Source organism: Pezoporus occidentalis, unplaced genomic scaffold (genome assembly GCF_034315485.1).
Source record: "Pezoporus occidentalis ecotype Australia unplaced genomic scaffold, CSIRO_AGI_Poc_V1 ctg6, whole genome shotgun sequence".
Lineage (NCBI taxonomy): Eukaryota > Metazoa > Chordata > Aves > Psittaciformes > Psittacidae > Pezoporus > Pezoporus occidentalis.
In genome coordinates, this window is record NW_026915943.1 from 6572632 (window position 1) to 6599941 (window position 27310).

Genomic DNA, 27310 nt, shown 5'->3' on the forward strand with positions numbered 1-27310 from the left:
TTTCTTGACCAGTCCCTTAATGTGGGATGGTTGCGATAGGTGAAGATGTGGTCTGCCAGCAGCAGGAATATTAGTGTGCATGTTCCAACAGTTCTCCCTCTCTGAGCCATGAAACCAATCTGTTCCTGTCTGTTACAATTTTATGGAAACTAATTCTTTGTTGATGGAATCAGGTGAAAAATATGTGGTTCTGATTAGCAAACAGTATGCAGAGTTTCTTAAGGTCATGGAGAACATTCCTCAGACATGTGCATGTGTTCAGTGTGTTTAACTGTGCATATATATGTTATATATACATCTTCCTATATTAAGATGATGGACAGTAGCTTTCTTTTCATATATATTTCATTATATTTCACATAATAATATTAATTATTACTATTTAGATGTTTAAGTAGAACAGATACTCAGTTTTGTTGTTTCTGAGTTTTAGAAACTTGCATTTTTAAACTCATCAACCCTCAGAATGATATTAGTATAACTTTGTAGCATAAATCCTGAGCCTTTTTGAAGTAGCAGTGTTTTCTGTAGATTTCTGTACATATTATACAAGTGACTGCCTCGATAAAATAATGACCTTTCATTTTGCAGTATCCTGCAGAGCTGCAAAAACTAAGCTGGTATCTGCAGCCTGCCTAATGGACTGCTCACCACATCACCACATGCAATTAAGCATTAGTGATTTTTCTGCTCAAGACAGGCTCAAGACTGATTTAGCAATGAAGCTTAATTACTTGTAGCCCTTGGAGAAAATGGCCCAGCAAGGTTGAGGTTGTTGGCAGGGTGATGTGGGAAAGCAATTGCTGAGCTGCCTTCCCCAGTTCTGATTTTCTGTAGCAGCACTGGTAACCTGCGGTTAAGCAAATAATCCTGCAAAACTTGTGCGTTGTTATGGCTTTCTTTGTTAGAGGCTAAAGTGGAAGATAAACTTTGCAGCTTCCTAAAAGCAAGTGTTCTGACCAAATACAGCTCTTTCACTGTATGGGTGAAGCTATTCAGTGCTAATGGAAGTGAAAAGATACGTAAGTGTAAGGTCATCGTTCTGGCCAGAGCAAGCTGAGGCTAACAGCACAGCAAAGTGCATTTGTACTTCTTTAATATGTTATAGGTAAGTTGTTTCTTTATTTTGTACTCAGGTTATAGGCAAAATGGTGAAGGAATGGAATATTACAGAATAAATTAATCATATTAACACACTATACTCAAAATATCTTCGTTTGAGTTTTGAGGAATGTGTTATTTAAAGGAAACAGGAACTCCAAGGAATACATCTGGAATAACAATTCAGAGGGACATATGGCATCAATTGGCTTATATTTTCCTATATGGGAGTTCTGATTGCAGTAAAAGGGAAAACTGTTCATTAATTACACAGAATTAGAAATACAAATACAGGGTTGTTGATGGCTGTATCTGGCTGAAGTACAGGGATTCTGGAAAAAAATGTGGAAGTTGGGCAAAGAAACTGGACTTTTCCTGGTTGTCAGCTGTGACAATAATTTACATCTGTACTGTATTTTTTCCTCTTAAAGGTTTTGACTCCCTTATTCTACATCTTCCTGTAGAGAAATCTCTCATGCACCTCTATGGGATTTTCATTTACAAGGAGAAGTAATATCACAATTGTAATTTGTTTGGTATTTGCTTTTGCCTTCTCAGTAGTGCTCAAAGTCTCGCTTCTGCTAACAACTCTGGACATGTTTATCAATGGACATCTTCATGGTAACAAAAGTACCCATGTGCCTAAATATTTGCAGGAGTGTGCAGCTTGAGACACTAATTCCCAAAGGCACATTTAGCACATGCTCTAGTGCTTTACTTGATGGGGAGTGAATTTAAGTATGTGTATAGGTCCCCTTGACTTCAGCAGTGTTTAACCAGATGAGTGACTTAAACTTTTTGCTAGACAGGAAATAATCATTTAAGCATGTACTTCAGTTAAGTTTTATTTTAAAGCAGAGCATTGGAAGACTCATTTTAACAAGCATTGTCTTAGCCTTATCTGTACAGTCCCTGGAATATTTACCAACCTGGCTTACATTTACCATCTTTGTTGTATCTGAGGGATTTCTCATTGTAGTGGAGTAGGTTTTTTTGGGTAATAACCAGTGATTTTTAAAAATTATGCTAAGATGTCTCCTTAAATGAAGAAATACAGCTTTCAGTCATCTATTTTGCAGATGTAGCACCATCAGTCAGCAGAACTTACAGTCTGACCCTCTCTATCCCAGTTTTCAATGGCATATGTCTTTACCTTGAACTGCTCAGGCTGAAATACACTAAAGCAAATGAGGATGGTGCCCCTTAGGAGTGTCCTTTGCTATGCAGTTCACCTCCTTTCATGCAGGAGGCCAAGGGATTTTGCAAAACCCACTATGTGATGGAGTAATGAAAGGCACATGCACTCAGAGACCTGAATTACAGTTGCACCAGCAACATAGGGTCATAGAGCCACAGACTGGTTTGGGCTGGAAAGAGCCTTAAACCTCATCCAGTTCTAACCCCCTGCCATGGGCTGGAGCATCTCACACTAGACCATGTTGCCCAGGGCTCTGTCCAACCTGGCCTTGAACACTGCCAGGAATGGAGCATTTACCACCTCTTTGGGCAACCTTTTCTAGCACCTCACCACCCTCATAGTAAAGAACTTCTTCCTTATATCTAACCTGAACTTCCCCTGTTTAAGTTTGAACTCATCACCCCTTGTCCTATCAATACAGTCCCTCATGAAAAGTCTCTCTCCAGCATCCTTGTAGGCCCCCTTCAGATGCTGGATGGTGGCTATGAGGTCTCCATGCGTCTATCAAGAGCCACCTGAACTTAGTACATAATTATTTCTGCTCTGAACAGTTACCTGCCAAAATAATCTTGGGAAATGGCTGGAAAAAACTGTAGCATTAACATCTCCACGTGAGGCTTGAATAGATAAGTGTCTAACTTGGAGTCATACAAGTAAAAGTGAGAAGTGAACTTACCTCATCATGTATAAGGACAATTTTCCACCAGCCATGCAATAACTGCATTATTTCCTATCCTCACTAATTACCAAGGTTACCTGCAGTGGAAGAGCATGGGTCTTGGTAACCCAAGTGGTCTTCTGCATTTTTAGGTTGCAGTGGAGCTGGTCCCAATGTTTTAGCAATCTCTGTTCTTTGCAGGCATCAGCGATAAGGTACCCTGTCAACTTTGTGCTACCAATTTAATGACTAATAATACTGTTGGGATGCAAGATGGATCATGCTGCTCTGCCTACTTGAATTTCACTGAGGTTTGGAAGCTTGGAAGGAAAAGCTGGTGCTTTATTGCAATAACATTAACAGCATTGCTGCCTCCTTTTGTGTATTACTGAAATCTTTGTAATACAGGTAGAGATGAACGGTGTTCTTCCCAAAGCTCCTTCTGACACGTGCTTTGACTCCCATGCGTATGTTGGATTGAAGATCTTGGTTAGCTTGTTTATAAGGAGAGTTCAGCAGTCATTTTGCATTTACTTCTCTGGATTTTCTTTGTTCTGAGTTGTGTCATTTTAGAGTCTGTGCAGAATGGAACTGCTGGAAGACGTGGAAGTGTTTCTTTTTGGTAACCGTGCTGTATGCAGTGCTCTCCTCTCCTGTGCCATTCCTTATACAGCTCCTTGGACTTTGTGTAAAGTCAGGAGAAAAATGTGGACAAATAAATTCCTGTGTGTCATCTGCATGCCCTTGAACTCAGTTTCACTTTGCAATAACTGTGTGCAGCAGATCAGGAGTGTAGAATTTTCCAGTCATGAGAAAAGTGCTTGGATTTACAGACATTTGGAAGCGTGCACATGTATTTAATAAAAAGTGTTTTTTTTAAATGAAAAAACTATTTAAGTTGTTGAAACTCAGAACTTTATGTAAGCAAATCTGCCCCTGGAACTGTTATCACACTTAAAGTAAGTGTCCTTCACTTTTTATTTGGATGGTGGCGATGATGTGTGAAGGAAAGGTTGATGGGTATCTCTTCCCATGTTCTTGGTAGCCACACAACATCTTACAGTTCATTCTCTAGTTGCATTTTGGGTACAAAAGAGCCATTTAAAAGCAGCAGATGATGAACAATACATCCTGGTAGAGGTGACCAAGAAACAATTTCAGTGTGAGACAGCAGTAACTGTCTATTTGAGAAGGCATTTCCTTCCATAAGTTAACTGCACTTGTGGAACTGCCTTAATATTTTTTTCATCACTTAATCTCCCAGTATAAATTCTTTCAGTTCAAGTCCATGCAATCTCTACATCGAGCATTTAGCACTGAGGTTCACAAAATTATTATTATTTCAATATGGGAAATACTGTTCTGATTGATGGAACTGTAACACAAAAACCAGAAATATGGCATTATAGTAAATTGTATTCATCAGCCTGGTGGAACTATATTAAATGCAGTTTCATATGAGATTAACTGCATGATACTTTAAAATACCACTTGCTAACATTGCACAGATGGTTTATATGGCAATTCTTCAGTTAATGCAGGAAAAAAAAGGTCATTTATTCTAAAATACGCTGTAGAGAGATTTATTTTCATTGACTCTAATAAATGCTTTGGGATAAGTTTTGCCCTAGCATATATTAAGGTGTCAGTACAAGATTTCATTACAACAGTTATTAGAAGGGGTGCTCAACAGTGGACGTGGTGCCAAATAACTGGCTTGAGAAAAGGTTCCTTCACATCATTTACCCTGAGGTGTTTTCGTGCAAACAGATGATCACCAAAGCTGATGCTCTGGGTTTGGAGTGGACATTGATCCACACTGCTGCCTGCAGCCAGCCCTGTGCATGGCTACCTAATACTGTGTGTAATCCCTGCTTTGGTATAGGTTTAACACGTCTTAGTACCTTCTTAGCTCAAGGTCTCTCTCTGCTTACACTGTACCAGCCCTTGTCACTGCAGAGATGCCACGTTACTGCCCTTACATTATGGGCCACAGAAGTGCCATAAAATAGGACAGTTCTAAGTTTTGCCTTGGCATGTATTTTGTCCTTCCAAGTGGTTGTGCAACAACATGTGCTCATACCCCTTGGTGGGAAGAAGTCCTGCCTCGTCTCCTTGAAGTGGCCAAGCAGAGAACTGTAGCCAAAGCAATCCCTGTCCCACATGCTCAATGCACGTTGCCCCAGGCACTTGGGTGCCCTTGCTGCTTCTCCCATCCCTGCTTTTTTCAATATTTGAGCAGTTGTTTTTTAAGATGCCATCTAGACAAAGTCTTCTCTTAAAAGCACTAGGAACAGCCTTCCAGATCTGTGCTTCTGTAGCTTTATCCCCAAAGTGAGAGCTACATGCAGAGAGATGCGGTTAGAGGGTGAAAGCCTTGCTGGAGTGGTATTGGGAAGACCAGGCCAGCCTGTTGAAGGGGACTCTTGGGACTAATGAAACCATCCGATCAGGAGAAGATTTGGGGAAGGGTTGTCTGTAAGTTACAGCATAATTTCCGTGCTGCCTGCTATTATGATGTTTCCGGTCCCACAGCGCTGAGTATGAGAGTTTCCCTAAAGAGGGAGTTTAGGAGAGGTAAAATTAGACATATTGCTGGAATAGCTAATTCAGTCATTTTCCCAGGATAGATGACAGTTCATATTTGCCCCCGTTAATTCCCCCAGAGTATCTTAAGGAATTTTATTCAAGATTATTAAAAAAGGCATTTCTGTTGCTGATGTTCTTATCTGGCATTATATTAAGCATATGAAAATAAGGCATTAAACATTTGAAGATACATTAATGAACCAGGGTTGCTCAGATTTTTTCTCTGACCTGTTCCTGTGTTGTAGGCAGATTGTGGTATCAAAATACTGTCGTAAATCACTTCATAATTAAATTCTTTGTTGATATCTCAGGGGTTTGAAATTCCTTTGGGTTTTCCCACTACCACCTTTGAAGATAAGACCTGATTTGTCATGTTTTGCATGATTCTAGAGTAGTTTCTGCTCAGGTCACCTAAGAAGCAGATAGAAATGGTGCAGTATTTGGGGGAGAGGAAATACTTCAGGGTTTTATTTTACGTATCCATTTATTCTTTTTTCTATAGAATTGGCAAAGTTGCAGCCTGTCAGAGTATCCATGGATTTATATCCAGTTGTGTTGGGCTGTCTTTTTGTTGATCAAAACTTTTTCAGTGCAAGTATTTAATTAGAAGGAAAAAGTCTTTACTAGAGATTCAATACTTACTATAGGTAAGACCTGGGAAAGCTCCTGATTTTGCTATTGAAGCTTTCCAATAGAAGATTCATTTTCAAAACAAACAAGAAGATAACAGATTTAAGTTCTAAAGTGTTTCATCTGTATTTTTAAGTTGCTTAATCTTGACCATTTCGTGCCTTGGATTTATCTCTGCTCAAAAGCAGAAGGACGTCAGGTCAGATTCACATAGGCTTCTTGTATTAAATCTGCCAGTATTAAGCCCTCATTCTGTTCTAATGTGGCATGTCTGTGTTGTGAGTTTGATTTTAGCTCTAAGAAGCCAAGTTGTAAGAACGGGCTGTGATTTTCCTCAAAACAATATTTTTCTATGTGCTTCTCCCTTGGCCCTATGCCACAATATTGGTCGGTGTTTGGAGAAGCATTTCATTGCCCCAGCAGTGAAGTAGGTGTTCCTCACATAGTATGAAACGCTGCCAGAAGTTCTGGAAGCAATCTGAGAGTCACTTTGATGTTACAATATTTGTACATGGATACCAAGTTAAGGACCTTGTGCAGGGCTCACTTCAGTTTCGTATTCTTGCAATTTAAACTAAAGCTCTTGAACACAAAGGAAGCAACAGAAAACCTCTAACACATGTTATTTTTTCTTCACAAAAGCAAGGCAGCTTGTAATTAGGGTTGAAAAGGGCTTTTAATGGCGTACTAATTTATTCCCCTTCCTTGTCCTGACAGGTTTAATTAGTCCTAAATATCAGTGAGTAGACTGATGACTAGCCCGACATTGCCGAGCTCCATTGATGATGGGACAGTTGTAAAGCTGCTCTTGCCATTTTGTTTCATTTTCTCAGCGTTCTACTAGTGAATTATTCTTCCTCAGGTAACCTGTGTTTTACTTCATAGTAAATAACCCATTCAGACAGGGTGGTTTTGACTAATGGGTCTTTTTTCAATTCCCCTGTGATCATCCTGGCTGCAATTTAGAGGGTTTAAATCAGTTTTACTGGGTGCAGTATTGCCCCTTTAAGTTGTTCTCTATCTTTCTAAAACATTTAAAAAATTGAACTAAATTTGCCTCTTTCTTGTAATATTTCTCCTTTCCTGCACTCCTGGCATTTTTTCTTCACTTAAAATACCTCAACAACCCTACTTGAACTCTTCCATATCATCCCTATCAGTTGTCTTTGTCGTTACTTCCTTTTTCCCTTTTGCTTCAGGAAATGCATCTTTCATGTCACTCTCAGGGTCGGGAGTAGCCAGATTGCACAGTGACCAAACCCCACCAAACCCTCCCTGTTTTATAATTCCCAGAAGAGCTGAACTCCTTTCCTGCTTCTCTGTCAACCTTTTGCTGTTGCCTCCGTCAGGGTTTTATATATTATGTATTATGAGGGTTGTTACTGGCCTACTTCTGTGTGATCCATCTCAACTGATAAACAGCTTGTGGTTGTGTGCTGCTCTGTTCAGTTGTTTTGAAAGGAATGTAGATTATCAGTTTCACTTTTTCCAAGGGTTCAGTAGCATAATTGTGCAATCACGTTTGATTCATGGCAGGTAATAAGGAGTTAGGGCATAGAAATTGGGGGGGTGATATTCCTGTCTAAAAAGAAAAGGGCTGAGTGAGTAGATGTGGAAAAAAACCTTTGTATTATAGGAGAACAGAATGGACTGGCCATGGCAGAGGGTTGGAACTAGATTATGCTTAAGGTGACTTCCAACCAAAACCATTCTATGATTACTCCAAATCAGAATAGTTGATATATTTTACTGAGTCTTTAAGAACTCTCAACACAACAAGTTGTGTTGTCCCTGTAACAGAAACGACTGAGTTACAAAGGAAGTGAGTGCAGTAAAGGCGGTAAGTATGTAAGTACAAAGGGACGACCTTAAGTGTGTTCTGCACTCACCTGGAGCTCTGGACACTGTGGAACAGGCTGTCCCCTACTTGAAAGCATTGTAGTTAACTACAGTTGAAATGGAAAATTACAGTGGTTGTTCTGAAGATAACAGTTTGCTCAAAGAAGTGGCGTTCTGATGTTCAGAAAAAAGCCAGCAGCCCAATGTAGCATGTGAGTGCATGTCAGGGATGAGGGAACACCTCAAAGACTCAAGCTTATGACCTGAGATAAGAGTATGTTGTTTTCCCCTTGGTTTAGATTTGAAGCATCTTTGTAACATGTTTTTCTTTGAAGTATTCAAGCTCTGGTCAGTGCAGAAGTTGGATGCACTCATCAGTTGAGTGCTTCCCAGTGCTGAGAAGGGAGTAGTTTTCTAAACCCCCACTGAAAGCTTATGGCTGATGTTTCACTTTTCCTGATGCCTCCTTTTGGCATGAATCCCTTCATGTATCCACTGACAGTATCTTTTCACCAAAGAGAATATATCCAAGCCGTATGTGCTCCTCTTAACAGTGTTTTGAGTTTCTTTCACTGTTCCTTTGGTTCTCAAAGGGGACTGTAGGCGATGCCAAGCAAGTAAGTTGAAGTGTTAAAAATGTTAATGCCACTAATGCAAATCATTTTATCTGTTACTACACGATAGGATCATTTGATAGTATAAACAAAGTATCTTTTTAGTAAACATCATTGCAAGATGTTTGTTAAAAAGAGATTTATGCAAGAACAATAGTTCACTTCTGTTCCCCAGAACTGTTAGATTTATTTTCAAACTTCCAGCCAAATATCTGTAACATGACTAATGTATCAGAGCATTGTCCAGGTTGTGTAGAACGGCATTGTATTTCTACAAGGGGTTTTCTGCTGTAATTTGATAGCCGAAACTATCAGTCTGTGTTTTACACTGGTGTATACTGTAACCAGATCTGTCCGTCTTGTTCTCGCTGCACTGGGGCATGTGCTGCCTGCTCTGCTCTGCTGGGCTCTGCTTTTGTCTCCCTTGTTTTCACTTTTGTAATGATTCCCTGCGGTCCAGGAGCACCGAGGTCCACGTGAGGTCAACCATACCTTGCAGATAGTGACACTGGTGCAAATCATGACAAATACAGGGGGGTCACACGGTGTTTCCTGTTTCCTGTGTTTAATTTAGAGGCTGGTGATTTGTGAGCAGCGTACAAGGATGCTGCGCATAGTTTGGTTTGGGTTTAGGTTCAAATTTGAATCCTGCTTCCAACCTCTTTTTGTTTCAATAATTCCTGGAAAAGGAGCGTGTTTGGGGATCTTCTGTCTCAGATTTTCTCTTTTTCATGTTTGGCACATAGTTTGTTTCACTGCTTTTAATGGGTGTGGGTTAAAAAGCTGTTTCTGTTTAACCACCGCCTGAACTTGGGTGGTGTGAAAAAGATGTTGGTCCAGCTATGGAATGGTTTTGGCCATTAATGACTGAGAGCCTATGGAGGGAACACCACATATTTTCTTCTGGGTTCCAGAAAGAAGGGGTGACTCTCGTCTGGAAATACCTTTTGGAAGGTAGGAAGTGATGTATAGATAAAGGCGATTGTAAGCTCAAAGGATTTCTGTCTCCATCAGTAGATGCCAAGAATCATATAGAGTCACGGAATGACTTGGGTTGGAGGGGACCTTAAAGTTCATCCGGTTCCAAGCCCTGGCCACGGACAGGGATACTTTCCACTAGAGCAGGTTGCTGAGGTAATTTAATAAGGACTTTTTTATAAGGAGTAATCTAATAATACTTGTAACAGTGGTAGAAGGCTGTGAGGCAGGCAATATATTCTGAGAAGAAAATGAAAAACAACTGCAACAACAAAAATTTCTGTTTCTGGGCTTTTTAAGAAGCCTGTTCTAAATTGTAACCTTGTAGACTCCTGCTCATACTCTGATGAACAGCTCTTGTTGGCTGGTGGAAAATCAGCAGCTCTTGGCCTCGCTGTGCAAATGTGAGTGCAAGCGGTTGTGGTGCTGGGCAGTGGTGGGTTGTTGCGGTTGCTATTAAGGAAACAAAGTAAAGATAAAATCCTTTTGTTACTTCCTTGGATTTCAGAGAAATGACTTAAAATCCCTGGAAATGGTGATATAACCGGTTACTGGAAGATTTCAGGAGTATTTGTGAAAACATTCCCTTATTTATGGACTACTGAAATTCAGTGGGAACCTGAAATGTCATCTTCGCAGGTGCCTTTGTTATTAAGTTAGCAGAAAGAAGTTAATGTTCCAGGATACTTTCACTAAGATTTGCTGGTTAATTTTTTAGCTGATTGATTTATTCTTACATCTCCTATTAGGAAAGAAAAAAAGTCACATCTTCTTCATGTGATGGATCCCATGGTATTATTCATTGTCATTCTCCAGAGTAGGATGTGCAGTTAAGCTGTGTGACAGGAAAGTCTGCTGAGGCTGGTGAGGAAACAGGACAGAAATACAATTGTGCCCAAACTGCTGACTTTTTACAAAGAGTTTTTACTGATAACAGCGTTTAAACTAAAAGCAGTTTTGATTTCAGCTACATTGCTGCAATTTGCAGGAAAGACATTGCAATTTCAGTTTAGCTTTTTCTTAGTTCTCTTAGCCCATTATATATATATATAATTAGCCATTACATATAGCCATTATATATTAGCCATTATCTATATAATTAGCCTTTATATAGTGTATATAGCCCATTGTATATAGCCTATATATATAAAATAGCCCATTTTTATATATATATATCTAAAAATATATATATATAAAAATAGAATGGTGAGCTGTGGTATCTTGTGCACCTTTTGGTTTCAGTGTTAATGGTCTAAAAGTGCTAAATTAGCGGTAGAAAGAGAGGATTCTAGTGTTACTGCATTGCAGTTAGATGTTCTCATAGCTCACTTATGCTGTTGAGTACAACTAACATCCAGATAACATACTTTGGTGGAGTAGGGGACTGGCCCCACAGTTTGCTCTTAGTAGTGTTTTTGTAGAATCTGTCTAGGATTAGCTGAGAGATGAAAAGGTGTTTTTAACTGGTCATCACTGTACATGAGGATGTTTGGTTGGTTTAATTTGTATTGCAATCATCCATCATCTTTGAAGTGTAAGTAGTATTTTCTCAGGATAATCCCATTTTGAATGCCATTTTACTTCCTTAGTTGGCAGTTCATCTGTTCACACACCTCGCTGTGGGAAATTCAGTTTCTCAGTGGCTATTTGAGGGGAAAACTGGAGTCAGTTTAATGGAACAAATATTTCACGACCAGCTATGGGTGCATTTCATCTTTAGCTCTTCAAGGTGCCTGTCCTGCAATCAAAAGCACTTGTAACTGCTCGGACGTAGCCGAATCATTTGGTCTTCTGCACTGTTTGTGGGCTGTAGATGCAGGAGATACAGAATTATATTTCCTGAAAGAGTGATGTGTGAAGCCCTGTAATCTTCACTCAGTGTATTTGTGCTTCAGAGCAACACTTAATGAGATGCTTCAAAAGGACAGGAGATGTGTTCTGGAAAGCATAAAGAAATGGGTTGTGCTCTTTGGTGGTGTATTTGAAGATGTTCGTCAGATGTAAGTCATTTTACACAATTCAGTGTATTGAACGATTCCTTGATGTGCTTTCCTTCAGTTTTTCTCCTTATCAGGAAAAGTCATTGTAGAGTTACTACACTTGACTAGAGGTTGTTCATCCTTTGCTGGCAACCAAATCAAACGTGTCTTTCAAATGCGAGTACTTGTATTGTGGCTCACCAGGCAAGTTAAGGACATCAGTGACATTTAGGACTAATTCAGTGCTGAGAATTATGTTAGTGTTAAGGGGGAAGAAAATATAACCTGAAAGTGTGAAGGTTTTTGAAGAGTCAAATCTATAGCATTAATCTTAAAGGGAACAATATAACCATTGATGTCTTTTAGAAGCGTAATCAACTGTATTAAATACAGCTGTTTCATTAATGAAGGTGCTTAAATAATCCCTATTTTTATCTTCTGGTTAAAAATCATACCTCAGTTAAGCCTTTGTCTGATGTTGTAGGCCTGGTACTTCAATTTTAGCTTTGGTTCTGCAGCAAAATTAAGTGTGAAATAAGGATCAAACCTTCATTAGTAGCAACAGTCTGAGATATTGTTAAAGCATCTTGTTTGTGGTGTAGTTTCCTTAATACTAAATCCGATCGTGAGTTTAATGTATTTATGAACATCTGAGAAAGTAGTGATGCAGTACTTGATGGCTGTGTGGTTTAGCCTGGAAAAGATGTGAGAGGAAGAGGTGCTACAGCAAGATTCTCATCTACATAATCTTATATTAACCTTATTTTATGTTACTGTTGTTGTTTTGGTATCTTTTTTTCTGTGTTAATGTAACAGTAGCAGAAGGGCTGAAAACTAATCTGGCCTCTCTGCTAGAGCCAAAGCTTTTCTCTGAACTGGTAACATCTGTGTTAAGAAGTAGGTGACAGATCATCTAACATTTACATGATTGTTGGTAAAACAAACCAGACAATTTTAAAACCCTAGGAAGAAAGAGAATAGAATATAGAATCATAGAATAGTTAGGGTTGGAAAGGACCTTAAGATCATACAGTTCCCACCCCCCTGTCATGGGCAGGGACACCTCACACTAAACCATGTCACCCAAGGCTCTGTCCAGCCTGTCCTTGAACACCACCAGGTATGGAGCATTCACAACTTCCCTGGGCAACCCATTCCAGTGCCTCACCACCCTAACAGTAAAAACTTCTTCCTTATATCCAATCTAAACTTCCCCTGTTTAAGTTTGAACCCGTTCCCCCTTGTCCTATCACTACAATCCCTAATGAAGAGTCCCTCCCCAGCATCCCTATAGGCCCCCTACATATATATATATATATACACATATATAAACAGTTTACCCTAATCAAGATGTAATAGAGTTCTGAAATGGAAGAAAAAGGAGTGTTTCCTGATGTGTGAGCCTTTGCTGTGTAGTATTTTAAAAAGAAGTATGTTAATAATTATTTCAGTAAAAGGCCATTATTTTATCACTGATTTCGGTTTCAGTTTTAAGCTTTTCTTTATTATGTCCAAAAATCTTCCAGGGGGTTGGAACCAGATGATCTTTAAGATCCCTTCCAAACCCAATCTAACCCAAGCCATTATGTGATCCTATGATTCTCTTAGCTTCTGCTTAGCATCTTGCCTCTCCACTCACCACATAGGAAGTGGTTAAAGGACCAACCAAGGGGCTATTAGAAGCAAAGTGAGTTACATTGTGTTGAACAGCCATGGCCAGCAGTGTGATTCACTTTCCTGGCTCGCTGCAGTGGAGCTCATGATGAGCGCACGTATAAGCTGCTTTGGTGCTGCAAGGCAAAGCTGAAGCAAAGGTCAGCTCTGGCGTTGGGATGGAGTAGACAGCCGTAGTGAGAACTTTCCAGTGTGCTACATCCTTCCTTCCCTGTGACACAGAAGCATCTGTGCCTTCTCAGGAAGCTTCACTGGAGAGCAGTTCCATTGCAGCATGAATGAACTTCTTCATTCAACAGATGATGTCATCTCAGCTTTCACCCCCTTCTTAACAGCTGTGATTATATCAATGTCTTACATCTTAATTGTTCAGAGCCCTCGTTACCCTGAGGAGTTAACTACCTTACGATGACAGCTAGCATCAGCTCTCCATTGTGGAGGCTCCTGCATTTCAGCTTACCTTGTGATTTCGCCCTCCTCACGTTCTCAGGGAAGGGGGCTTTTACTTGCAGATGTTAGTTCACAGCATTGTTGAAAACCGATGAAATAGGGGAGACACACAGAAATAGATGACATCATATGCAAGGTGCCAGGATTTGTGCATAAATACACAGAATTATAATCAATTTTAAATGTTTTTCTAGATGTTTATATAAATGTATATTTTTACATACACTATGTATAATTCTACTGTTTAGAATTTCCATCTGTCTGAAGGACTACTGGATAAGGCGGCTTTCATGATGCTGCCTTGCACAGAATATTATGCTTGGACTATTTTGTAATACATATGTGTTGCAGCGATGAAATTATTTCAACACCTGTAAACTTTTAAAGACTAATATCTCTTGCAGTTCCTTTTTGGATACTGCGGTAATATCAAACCTTGTAATTTTTCAGTGATTATGAGCTCTGGAAGAAAGAGACGAGCAGAAATCCTCATGGTGGAGATGAAATCTTGGACGATATCCGTAACATGAGCTAAGGAGTTATGTTCAGAAGCCTAATGTGAGACATCTGCACAGACTACTAAGAAAATCTATTGTTAGTTTAGTATTTACTACATTTGTAATGCTCTTGTAGGATAAGTAACCAGATTTAAATTTCAGCTTACATATGGCTTTAATATTTAGAGATATTAGCGTTCTTGTACCTTCCATTTGCAAGGTTCTATTTCAAGTCTATTCCTAATTCTGCATTTTCAAAGTATCCCTGTATGAACCATTCATAACTACTTCATACTTATTCATCAGAGTTATAAAACTGGGAGGTTCAGACCGTGCTGGTGGAATTGGCTGTCTTGTTGGGGGGTTGCATTGTAGGATGGGCTGGGATTTGATCTCACTGAGGCTTAAGCTGATTTAGACAGGCACGAACCCCAGGTGCCTGCTCTTGCCCCTGTTCAGTCCTTGGGAGGCTAAAATAGTTACTTACAGATGGATCAGGTCTGCTTTTGTGTGCCAGCAGAAGACACATGGCAGTGATCAGCAAGAAAAGGTGCTGGGGAGGAGGAGGAGGAGCAGTGACTGTGTAAAGTGATGTTGTCTGAAAGTAATTCATGGAGCTTCAGCCTGAACCGAGAGCACGACCCAGCCGTGAGCAGACCTGCACAGCAAGATGTGTAGCTGTCAAGTGGAACACTACTATAGCTTACAGTAGTATTGCACTGAGCCAGTGTTAGACAATCTTAGACTGTAAACCTGTCCCTGGGTCTTCTGCAGACTAAACCACCCCAGTTATCTCAGCCTCTCCTCCAGGCTCTTCATCCCTTGTGGTCCTTTGCTGGACTTTCTCTGGCATGTCCTTATATATATATATGTATGAATTTTAGGTCTAACAGAACCTATTCTTCTCAAGGGTTTTGCCTGTTGAGATATTTAACTGTATTAATTCTCTTTGTTCACAGTATTTTTGATGAGGTATTGATCAAGAACATCACTCTGGTAATTGTTGCTTCACTCTCTAGTTTCAGAACAGCCTTTGCTGGGAAGGGGAAGGAGTTTTGTTTTGTTTTGTTTTGCTAGGAGATCTCTGAAGAATTTAATGAAATGCCAGAGGTTCCTGCACTGGTCTTTACCACAGTTAGCCTTGCACACATTGGGGACTGTTTATGTCTGGAAGGCAGAGGAACTTGAACTATTCCAGTTTCTGAGTGTCTGAGCACTGTGAAGAATTCCAAGCGATGCTGTGCCTACACTTTGTGTTTAATTGCCCTCACAGAGAGGAGATGGGGAGGTATTGAGTTGTTCTGGTGTCTTGCCTTAGCCTAACTACTTCCTCTTACTCTTGGTTCTTAGAGACAACCTGACTGTCTGTGTACTGGGCAGTTGAGTCCATAGTGTTACCTGACCAGTTAAGCAGGGAAGAAAATAAATTTGCTTCATTTAAATGCACCTTACAGGGTGGAAAAATCAAAGACTTGATTTTTGAAAGTCAGTATCTTTAGAATATGATACTATGATTTGGGTTTTGGTTCAGGAAGGTAGTTTCTCATTTGAATGATATGTTGCTTTGAGTCTCCTCTTGCTCTTTTCTTCCTCTTGTAATTATTACTAAGCCAGATAATTTTGTCTTTCTTAAATTCAGGAAAGAACATTCATGACAAATAATTTGGTGTCTCTGTAGCCATAAGGTACTGTACTTGTTTTCCATGTGTATATGTGTGTGTGTGTGTGTGTGTGCGCACTATTTTTCCCTAGTTAGAAACTACTGGAAATGACAAGGCAGCTGTCTAGCAGCCAGAGTGATGTTTTTACAAGAGATAATTGAGGGCTTATGTTTTATAGCATGGGGTATGACTTGGAGACCTGGGAGTACCAGAACATGTGTCCCCACTGCTAAGCATTAGAGCTGCTTTCAAGTTATGTGTCAAAGGACAGATTATTCTTAGAATGGACCAGATCTTCCATGATATACTGTAAAATAGAATCATAGAATAGTTAGGGTTGGAAAGGACCTTAAGATCATCCAGTTCCAACCCCCCTGCCGTGAGCAGGGACACCTCACACTAAACCATGCCACCCAAGGCTCTGTCCAACCTGGGCTTGAACACTGCCAGGGATGGAGCATTCACAACTTCCTTGGGCAACCCATTCCAGTGCCTCACCACCCTTACAGTAAAGAACTTCTTCCTTATATCCAACCTAAACTTCCCCTGTCTAAGTTTGAACCCGTTCCCCCTTGTCCTATCACTACAGTCCCTAATGAAGAGTCCCTCCCCAGCATCCCTATAGCCCCCCTTCAGATACCGGAAGGCTGCTATGGGGTCTCCACGCAGCTTCTCTTCTCCAGGCTGAACAGCCCCAACTTTCTCAGCCTGTCTTCATACAGGAGGTGCTCCAGCCCCTGATCATCCTCGTGGCCCTTCTCTGGACTTGTTCCAACAGTTCCATGTCCTTTTTATGTTGAGGACACCAGAACTGTGCCCACAATACTCCAGGTGAGGTCTCGCACGAGCAGAGTAGAGGGGCAGGATCACCTCCTTCGACCTGCTGGTCACGCTCCTTTTGCTGCAGCCCAGGATACGGTTGGCTTTCTGGGCTGTGAGCGCACGCTGAAGCCGGCTCATGTTCGTTTTCTCATCAACCAACACCCCCAAGTCCTTCTCCACAGGACTGCTCTGAATCTCTTCTCTGCCCAATCTGTAGCTCTTTTCCTTTTCAGTGAGGTGCAGTAGTGAGGAAATGCTGTTTCATTTGACAATTACTTTTTTGTACTTAAGTCTCTCGGCCTTCTTGAAAGCAGTGCACCCTCATCCAGAGCTTTAAGAGGCTTTTCCGTGGCAGTTTGAGGCTCTGTTACAAACCTGTGTTTGCTGTGGCTAAGAGAACACATGGGAACACACTTGACAAGTGTTTTCTGAGAAAACAAATGAAGGGTGCTGCAATGCTCAACTGTACATCTCTGTGTGGAATTTGTGAACTAGAAAACCGAGGGTTTAATCTTCTCTTTTATTCTTTCATGCTCTTCTGAGACTGGCAGGTGCTTCCCCGTCTTGGCTCTGTTACCATCTACATTTGCCAGTTGTAATCGTGATCAAACAACAGTGCTTTAAGATGAATCTATATAAGCTCTTGTTTAATAACACGTACTAGTGTTTCTTTTGATCTTATCTGGAGATTGCTTGTGGCTTGCTGGCAATAAAAAATCAGGAGCCTCTAAGCTGAAGTGGTGTCGGTGCAGCTGAATTGGCCCAGCGCCCGATAAGGATCAGACAAATTGTTTTCTGCATTTTCATAAAGCCCATCAGTTATAAAGCAGCAGCAGTACTGCAGTGCATCAAAACTTGCTTATCTCAACTAGGGAAAGAATCATTATGTGGATGACCGAGGTTGTGGCAAGAGTTTTCTCCAGTACTTAGGGACTGTAGTGACAGGACAAGGGGTAACGGGTTCAAACTTAAACAGGGGAAGTTTAGATTGGATATAAGGAGGAAGTTCTTTACTGTAAGGGTGGTGAGACACTGGAATGGGTTTCCCAGGGAGGTTGTGAATGCTCCATCCCAGACAGTGTTCAAGACCAGGTTGGATGAGGCCTTGGGTGACATGGTTTAGTGTGAGGTGTCCCTGCCCATGGCAGGGGGGTTGGAACTAGGTGATCTTAAGGTCCTTTCAAACCTTAACTATTCTTTGATTCTATGATTCTACTTTTGATAGCTCATGAATTTTTCTCTGAATACGGTGGGTTTCAAGTAGAGGAAGACATCGAGTGTTATAAAGGTTTTGATTTGACAGAATTTACTTTGGAAAGAAGGTAAAACATTGTATACCCTGAAATGTCCAGAGAGAGGTAATTATGTTTAGGATTTTCAATTGGCATGTCTCATGGGATCAGTAGAAATTTGAGCTTAGTCAAGGACAACCACGATTTTTCATACGGTGTTACACTTTTGCATAGAAACAAATTACCTGAAGCAAGTAGATTTAGATGAGATCTTAGGCAGAAGCTCTTCCCTGTGAGGGTGCTGAGGCACTGGCACAGGGTGCCCAGAGAAGCTGTGGCTGCCCCATCCCTGGCAGTGTCCAAGGCCAGGTTGGACACAGGGGCCTGAAGCAAGCTGCTCTAGCGGAAGGTGTCCCTGCCCGTGGCAGGGGGTTGGAACTAAATGTTTTTTCAGGTATCTTTTATATGACTTCTGTTATCTTTCTGTAATTACTCAGATTCTGTGATTTCCATCGCCTTTAACTACTAGAAGATCATAGAAAATGTGACACTTTTTAACCAGCTGTTTTGTTATTTGAATAGAATAGCATATACACTTTATAAAGACAGTTCATTGATTAGGATGCTGCAGGCTGCATTTTGTAATGTGCAGGTAGAAAAGAGATACTCTTTTCACAGCTATTTCCTTGACTGTTAATCTGCATGTCTACTTCCTATATTTACTTTTTATTTTGTTAGAAGTGAGCTTGCTTAAGGAATAATCTTAATGATAAGTGCTGGAGAAAGCATTTTTATTGGAGCAATAGCATGTCTTCAAATAACATTTAGGAACTACACTCAACAGTAGACAAATTTCTATGATTGCACCAATATTTAACTCTGGATTTATGGTTAAAGCTAGGGTTATTTTTATTAGACCCAACAGAATGGGTTTGGGCTACAAAACCCCTTTCCTCATGCCTGAAGAACGGGCTGTGTGCTCTGGAGCATCTTCCTTCATCTCTGGTGATGTTAACTGGTATAATAAAAGGTACTACAATTACTGTACTACTGTTCAACGAGGGGTATAAAGGTAAAAGCATGCTTATAACTTCTGTCAGCAGAGACAGCAGTAAGCTCTTCTGTGGATAAATGGCTTGTTTTAAGGATTTTAAAATACATAAAATAGTTTCTTTTTTCTGGATCATGTATTTTAAGAGTAAAAGTCTGTTACTGAACACTATACAAAGGTCCCATGTGTATGTTTGTAAAGCACAAAATGCTTGTAAAAGTGAAAAATCTCTATTAAAAAGCAGTCATTTGAGAAAGCAAGCATATTAATATGAAACCTTTATTACTGTGGCCATACTTCTAGAAATACTAATCAGTGATTGACTAAAAATGTACAATAGTAAATCTTACTTTCTCTTACTTGTAACTTTTGGAAAACACGGGCTCAAATAATAATTATTGGCCTGCTTTTTACGGGGTTGTTAATTTTCCATGGTTTTTACCAATAGGAGTTTCCTCAGGCTGACCTTAGCTGAGAATTCTCTTTTCTGTAGCACACAGCCTTCAGCAACTGGGAATAGGAACTTGACTTTTTTCACCTTCAAGTGTAGATACAGCTCTCGCATACATTGCAAAGTGACTGATCAGCAAAGTGATGGTTTTCAGGCTTCATGGATATGCTGGAAGTTGAGTGTTGATGTGCCAGTGGCTGAAACAGGTCTCCTGCAAGCTGTGTTTAACACTATTCAAGGTTGAGCTGTGGCTCTGACACACTTGTGCCAGCTGATAATCACTGATCACTTTTCCCCCCTCGTGCTTTCATTTACATAGGTTATGTGTATCTTCAGGGCTTTTCCTTTCAATCACAAGGTGTGTGGTACCTTATGACAGACTTCAGTCCTATTCTTTATTCTGGCTGAATGGGAGAAGCAGCAGCCTCTAGTCAGAGGCTTTTCTTTTACCCCAGGGAATCTGGCTGTAGTGAAACTACCTAAGGAAAGTACACATAACCTTAGCATTAGGTAATATGCACAACAGTCTGAATACACGAGACTCGGGGGTGGGTTTAGGAGTTTTGTCTGTTATTTTTCCTTTCTCTGGTCCAAGATTTCTGGCTGCGAGGGCAAGTCATTGGTGAGCTGGGGCTGCTGGTGTTACTGGGGCTGCTGTTAATTGCTTTCAGCCAAAGCGTTTTGGTTTGTGCTCAGTGCTGCTGAATGTTGCTTTGTGACGCTGTTTATATGAGGGCTGAGCTTTCTTGAAAGGAATAACCTTTGTCAGCCAGCAGAGCTCTAGAAAAAGAAAGAACCTCTTAAGTTTTGTCAGCAACTGTCCTCTTTTTTTATTAAGGTTTAATAGAGACCAATAAAGTACAATATAATCAATTAAATTACAGCGCTTATGTTACACACCAAATATGCTGACTCGCCCTGGAGCATAGTGATTTTTTCAGTGTAACCTATGTGCATCCCTTTAAAGCATCCAAATATTTAGGGTGTAGCATTCTCATTTGAAAGATGTATGTTGTCTGCTTGTTGTCTCTGGTTCTGCAGCTGGAATGTTTCAAGGTCTCTGTGTTGCCAAGCACTAATTGTTGACCTTCTATCGTAAATCAAATAGTGATGGACTCTGCAAGAGAAAACCCAAACAAGGCTTCCTGCTTCCTGGATAATGAGGCTTAAATTCACTCAGTATTTAGAGTTATATTTCTGTGGGCCTTAGTATTATTTTACCTTTTTTTAGTAAGGTTAGTTTTAAGTCTAGAAGAGGCATTGTATATTGTACTGAGGGTGCTGCAAAAAATTCTGTAGGTGACCATTTGCCTTCTGTATCCTTGGAATCATTCAAGTCCAGGTTGGACAGGGCTTAGAACAACCTGGGCTAGTGGAAGGTGTCCCTGCCCATGGCAGGGGGTTGGAACTGGATGAGCTTTCCAACCCAAATCATTCTGTGGTTCTTGGTGCTATGACAAGAAGATAGTCACTGGGTTTTCCACGTTGGGCTGTGCATTTCACGTAAAAGAGTCAGGTTTAGCTGCACATCTTGCTGTCCTTCAGTTGTGCCAGTGTTGGGAGAGACAGTATCAAACATGCCCAGCACTTTTCTAAGAGATACTTGCCTCTATCGATCTTGAACACCTCTGGTAAAGGAGATTTCACAATCTCACAGGCAGCTGGTTCTGGTGTATCACTACCCATAGTCATTATGTGACCTGCCTTGTCTTTGCTGTAGATTTAGCTCTATCTTCCTCCTTCTGTACTCGACGAGACAGATTTGTCAGTATAAGGTAATTATATAAAAATAGAATCATAGAATAATTAGGGTTGGAAAGGACCTTAAGATCATACAGTTCCAACCCCCCCTGCCATGGGCAGGGACACCTCACACTAAACCATGTCACCCAAGGCTCTGTCCAACCTGGCCTTGAACACTGCCAAGGATGGAGCATTCACAGCTTCCTTGGGCAACCCATTCCAGTGCCTCACCACCCTAACAGTAAAGAACTTCTTCCTTATATCCAGTCTAAACTTCCCCTGCTTAAGTTTGAACTGTTTTGTCCTGTCACTACAGTCCCTAATGAAGAGTCCCTCCCCAGCATCCCTGTAGGCCCCCTTCAGATACTGGAAGGCTGCTCTGAGGTCTCCACGCAGCCTTCTCTGCTCCAGGCTGAACAGCCCCAACTTCCTCAGCCTGTCTTCATAGGGGAGGTGCTCCAGTCCCCTGATCATCCTCGTGGCCCTTCTCTGGATTTGTTCCAACAGTTCCATGTCCTTTTTATGTGAGGACACCAGAACTGTGCATACACAATAGTTGTCATGTTTATCACTTGCTACCTCTTTTTTAGTTTAATCCATGTCCCAACACTCGTGCAGTACCTGCCCGCTATTTTCACTGTTCTCTTCTGGACTGTCTTGCTTTATCTATGCTTTTCTTTAACTACAGCTCTGTAGTTAGGGGTGTTGCTTCCACCAGGTCATTAAAAAGACTGTGTAGTATTTTACAGCACTTTCCACAACATTGTATTGCTGGTGCCTATTTATTTCTGATCTGTGGAACTTGTCATGTTCTTGTGCTGCCTACACAGTTGTTTCTTGTCCTGGTTTTTATGGATGTGATTTCTCCTGCCAACTACTTCGTGTTTGTTTTTATTGAATTTCATCTTGTTGACTTTGGGCAATTCAGTTACTTTGTGTGAAATCCTGGTTTCTGAAGGATTTTGTGAATTTATGACATAATCTCTGTTGCATCATTCAAATCCTTACTGAAGAGGGAAGCAAAACCTCTGTGGTGACCGCAGTTAAAATGCCTTTTAGTTTGACAGTGGTCTTCTCTATATTAGAGTTTTCTCCTGCAGTGTTCTCGAGCAGCTCTGTGCCCACTGACACTTATGTCAATACTCACTGTGCACTAATGATTTCACGTAAAATTATTTCAGATGCTCACATTTTTGATGCAGAATAATACAATATGAAAGTTACTGGGGAAGGAAAAGGGAAAAATAAAGGCCAACCGGGTAGTTTACACAGTAATCGTTACAATGTCTTGTGTGACCTAATTGTAAGTCACATGCCAGAGAACATGGAAAAGGGAAGTGGTCTCATTGTAAGATTTTTTTCTCTGAAATTCAATGTAAACTTTTTCTGTTCAATTTGTTATCACACTTTCTGTATCAACACACAGCAGCCTCCTGTTGTGTGTCTTTATAAGGTTTAGACATGCTCTGCTGCCGGCATTTCCATTTCTTCTCACTGAAGCTGTCTGCATCCTATCATGATCAAAACTGGTTGGCAGTGAGTGAGAGCAGGTGATTTTTCTCCAAGGTTTTTGCCTCCTGAATGAAGGTGTGAATATGGGCCAGTGTATCTAGAACTAAACAGTGTTTTCTCACTCTTGAGCTGTATCTAGCAAAGATGGTGTGGATTAAGGCAGGTTGTGGGTTTAAAGCATGGCGTAGTTGTTCCTGAAGCAGCTGCATGTGCAGCTGGTTCTCATACTCAGGGCACAGCACCTTCTTGGTATTTCAAGGAGGATGGCTTTACCCTTTCTGCCCTTCTCTGCTCCTGGCACAGAAGTCCTCTCCATCGCTTTTGCCTGGGCCTGCGCTGGTGCTTTTACACGCTTCCAGCGATCTCCTTATCTCACCCAACTGGAGAAAGCTCTTCAAAGTTTGGAGCTGCTTTCTGTACCTCCTTGAGTTCATTTTCATCAGTGTTTGTGAGTCACTGTGCAGGTGGAGAGGAGAAGGTGGGAGCACAGAGAGAGGAAGAAGTAGGATATTCCCCTCTCAGTGCTGGGGTGCTGCTAAATTGGCTCAATGAGTCCTGTATGATTACACTGATAATCTAGAGGAGGATGGGATTATTCCATGTGAGATTAACAGTGAGGTAAACTGGGAAGGATACTCTCATTTCGGAGTGGAATGAAGCAAAAGCAGCTTCCTGTACATGCATCTTAACTGTCCTACCTTTTGAACTGAAGCTAGCAATATGATATCTGAATAAATCACAGAAGCAAAGTTAGACAACATATCATGTTTAAATTGCTGTTCTATTGTGTTATTATTTTCATTATATTGTTGTATTTTGTTATTTATTATTTTATTCCAGACTATTTTAAATGGGATCATTTGTCCCACTACACTGCTTTGGATTTCGTAGGGTTTTTAACCTTCTACAGGAGCAGCTCGAAGTCCACTAGGAACAAGAGAATCCGTTTTGGTGGTTTCAGACAGGCTTTCATCCTGGTCTGTCAAGTGCATAAATAATGTGTAACTTTTATAGCAGTTGTAAAAACTTCATGATCCAGAACACACAGCAGTAGTGTGATGTTTTATGTAATAACACTCTTTCTCCTTCTTGTAGGTCCTTTTGTTCTGCATCACAGCTGCTCTGTTCATGTTCTTTTTCAGGTACGTTGCTAGTTTATGTATATATGTTTGTAAGGATTATTTTAAGCAGCATTTCTAAAAGCTCACTTGATTTTGGGTATTCATCTGAAAACTTGTATATTCTTGACTCATGCTTTCTGAATTGATGCTGCCATGGCATTAAATCCCCAATTGGGCTAAAAGGGGAAATGCTGAGTTAAATGTTTTAAATCTTCTGGAGGCTATACTGATTACTTAAGAAGCCTCCTCTCAGCTCGTAATTAAGACTCTGGAGATCTGACATTACATAGTATGAAACAGCTGAAATAGTGCTGTTCATGTATGTTCTGAAGTGGCTTGTGGCAGGGGAGGTGATATTTTTTCTTCTGGTGAAAATGGAGAAGAACAAGAAAATGAGATTGTACACTTGTTGATAATACCCGATCTCTCACATGGTGCCTTCTGTTAATTGTAGAGTACATTCGTTTCACATACTTTTTCACAAGGTATCGCTTGTATTCCTTCTTTAAAAACATACAGTATTGGAATCAGATGTGACACTCTAATCTTTTTCTCCCTTGGCTTGCAAGGTATATGTGATTTACCTTCTCATTGCTTCCTTTTTAAATACCAGGCCTCAAATTTTCCTTATTCTCTCTCAAGCTGGAAAGTTGCTTGTTAAAATAACCTTTGACTACAGCCCTCTGACTTACAACTTCTGTGGCATGCAGCCATCTACGGTTCTGCAAGCCCTGTGATCCCCTGGTAATTGCAAAACTCTGAAAGCTGCAGCTTTCTCTTTTCATAATTCCATTACTTACAGGTTATTTATGGGTGTTGGGCAAGAACAGTCTGTGGATAGGGGAAAGCTGTCAGTTTATTTGAAGAAGAATTCCCCCTCTCATCTACCACCCATTAAGGCCCTTGCATTGGTAGTCTTCTCCTTGCTTTATTTTCTTCTGCTTCCCAGAGTCATGGCATAGCAGCTTTGGAGGATTTGAGTTACAGGACTGAAGTTTGACACTTGTCTGTATGAATACTGATTAAACCATCTCAAACCACCAAAATGCTGGTCAAAGCTATAAATGTTGCATGATTTTGGAGGAAGTTAGTTGTCTCCCATCTGTGTCTTTGGTAATAAACCGGTGTTTTAGGGACAACCTGGATGTTAAATGAGAACTGACCAGAGCGCAGCGAGGTGTTTGGTGAGTTCCTCCTGACCTGACACAGCAACACTGGCAGTTGGATGGGCTCCAGACCACTTTCTCTTCTAAAATTGCAATCACAGAATCATGGAATGGTCTGGGTTGGAAGGGACCTTAAAGCTCATCCAGTCCCAACCCCCTGCCACAGGCAGGGACACCTTCCACTAGAGCAGCTTGCTCCAAGCCCCTTCCAACCCGGCCTTGAACACTGCCAGGGATGGGGCAGCCACAGCTTCGCTGGGCACCTTGTGCCAGCGCCTCAGCACCCTCACAGGGAAGAACTTCTCTTTGTATCCTTTCTTATTGTTATGTGCTAAGAACAGGGAAGAGTCAGAGAAACCTCAGGGAGCGATTTGGAGTTTGGAAAACTTGGCTTGTTTAAAAAGATGGATTGTGTTTGCTTAATTTAAAAATAAAAAGTCACTCCATGGGATGGGATGACTGTCTTCAGGTACAAGAGTGCTGAAAAGAGCAAGAGAATCAATAGTCCATTCTTGCTGACTGTGATGGAAAGGATGAGACATGACAGAGCAAGACAATTTCTTCTTACAATAAATTGCAGCAGGGATGAATTCACTTAGATATTGAGGAAGGAAATAGAAGGAAGCAATTGAAAATTTCCCTGGTGAGGCTGCAGGTTGTACTCTCAGATCCATAGGAACAGATTTTGGGTTAACATGGGAGTTACTGCTCTAAGGAGTGAGTTTCTTCCACTTTTTGATGCACATCGATGGCTGTCATAACATTAAATGTTTAATATGTCGAAGACAATGGTCAGTAAAGTCTTTGGAGGGAGGAAAGCTTTGTTGTGCTTCACTGAATGCAATTGAAAGCTGTTACCTGGAAAAATCCCCAAATTCCAGTTGTGTGCTGTTGAAAGCAACATGTCTTGTAGAATGTATGGAGTAGGGACAGGAGGTTGAAGGTATGAACAGGTTAGTGGTCCAGGCAGGCAGGGGCATCACTGAAAATCAGTGGAGGAAACAATGGGACTCTTCTACTACACCAAATGAAAGTGGTTTTCTGCAATTTCTAGTCGTAGAAGTACAATAGGAGAACACCAACTGCTTAGGCAGCAGAGGCACAAAAAGGGAGGTTACTGAAATGGTAGAAGAGAAACCAGGAATAATTACTGCAGAATACATGACATGAGAAGGGAGTCAGAATGAAAGGTAAATTCAAAAGAGCAATATGGAAAGGGAGACAGTAGGGAGAGGGAAGGAGAGTGTGACTGAAGAGGAAAAGAATAAGATCATGTCAACAGGCAGGACAAAAAATAGAAGACTACTAGGAAGAAGGCAGCTGAAATGCAGATGATAGGTTTGCAGGCAACAAAGTTGTATTTAGAGACAGAGGAATCATATTTTAGTGTAGTATTTTTTTTCTTGTCCTTTTCTGGTACTTTCCTCCTAAATTAAACCTCTGCTTTTTCTCCAAATGCTTCTGCTCAGCTGTACTGGGAGTGATGAAATGATACATCACTCATTTGTGGATAGCTGTACTGTAGTGTGTGGATAGTGTACTGTAATGTGTGTAGTACTGTCAGTCATATGTGTAATGCACACATACAGGTCATCACAGTTGAAACAGGATTCTTTCCTCTTCTGCCCATTTTCTCCTAAAAACTCACATACAGAAGTGTATGTAGGGAGAGAAACGTTCCCATACCTTAAGGAATGAGTTTTCAGGTGACATTGAACTCAACAAGGACTTAATACTCACCACTTAAAGAATCGTTCTTGATGTTATATGATGTCATGTAAGATTTGTTTTAAAAAGCAACATTTTTAAAGTGTCTTGTAACAAAAGCACAATTTAATACTTCTATTTCAGAAAATAATAAATTACAGTTTGCATGGAGTTATGGGTGGAAAGGTTTGATTATACCGTGTTTTCATGTCATCTTGTTTCAGTTTGAATAATGCATGGTGCTGGCTGACCAGAACAGCAGTCTAGAATAACTGAATAGAATAAACCAAGCAGGAGGAATACTGTAACGTGTGAAATAAATACTTGTAAAATACAATCGAATTGATGTTGTTATAGTAACAGTTTGATTTTGAATATTACACTAGGGTTTTGCAGAAGAGTGATGCAACGGCTCTGCTTTTATACACAATTGAAGAAATCCACGTAATAGAACACTTGCAGTCGCTGCACAATAAATGAACACCTCCATATAAATCCTATCCACATAAACTTAGAAAATCCAGCCATTTGGGTGAGCATGTGTAGGCAGACTGAAGCACTGGTTGCTATAGTAGTTAATCCTCAGACTCTACACCACCCGTATATAATAGGCATATGTTAACTCTTCTCTGAACCC

General features: G+C 40.6%; 1 protein-coding gene across 1 annotated transcript in view; it reads left to right on the forward strand.

The window, feature by feature from the left end:
• The window catches only part of TMEM135 (transmembrane protein 135), a 163550-nt gene that overhangs the window by 81554 nt on the left and 54686 nt on the right, over positions 1–27310 (forward strand). The window contains exon 6 of the mRNA XM_062639194.1: positions 23775–23821. Coding sequence (XP_062495178.1) covers positions 23775–23821 — 47 coding nt within the window. The remainder of the gene's footprint in view (positions 1–23774; positions 23822–27310) is intronic.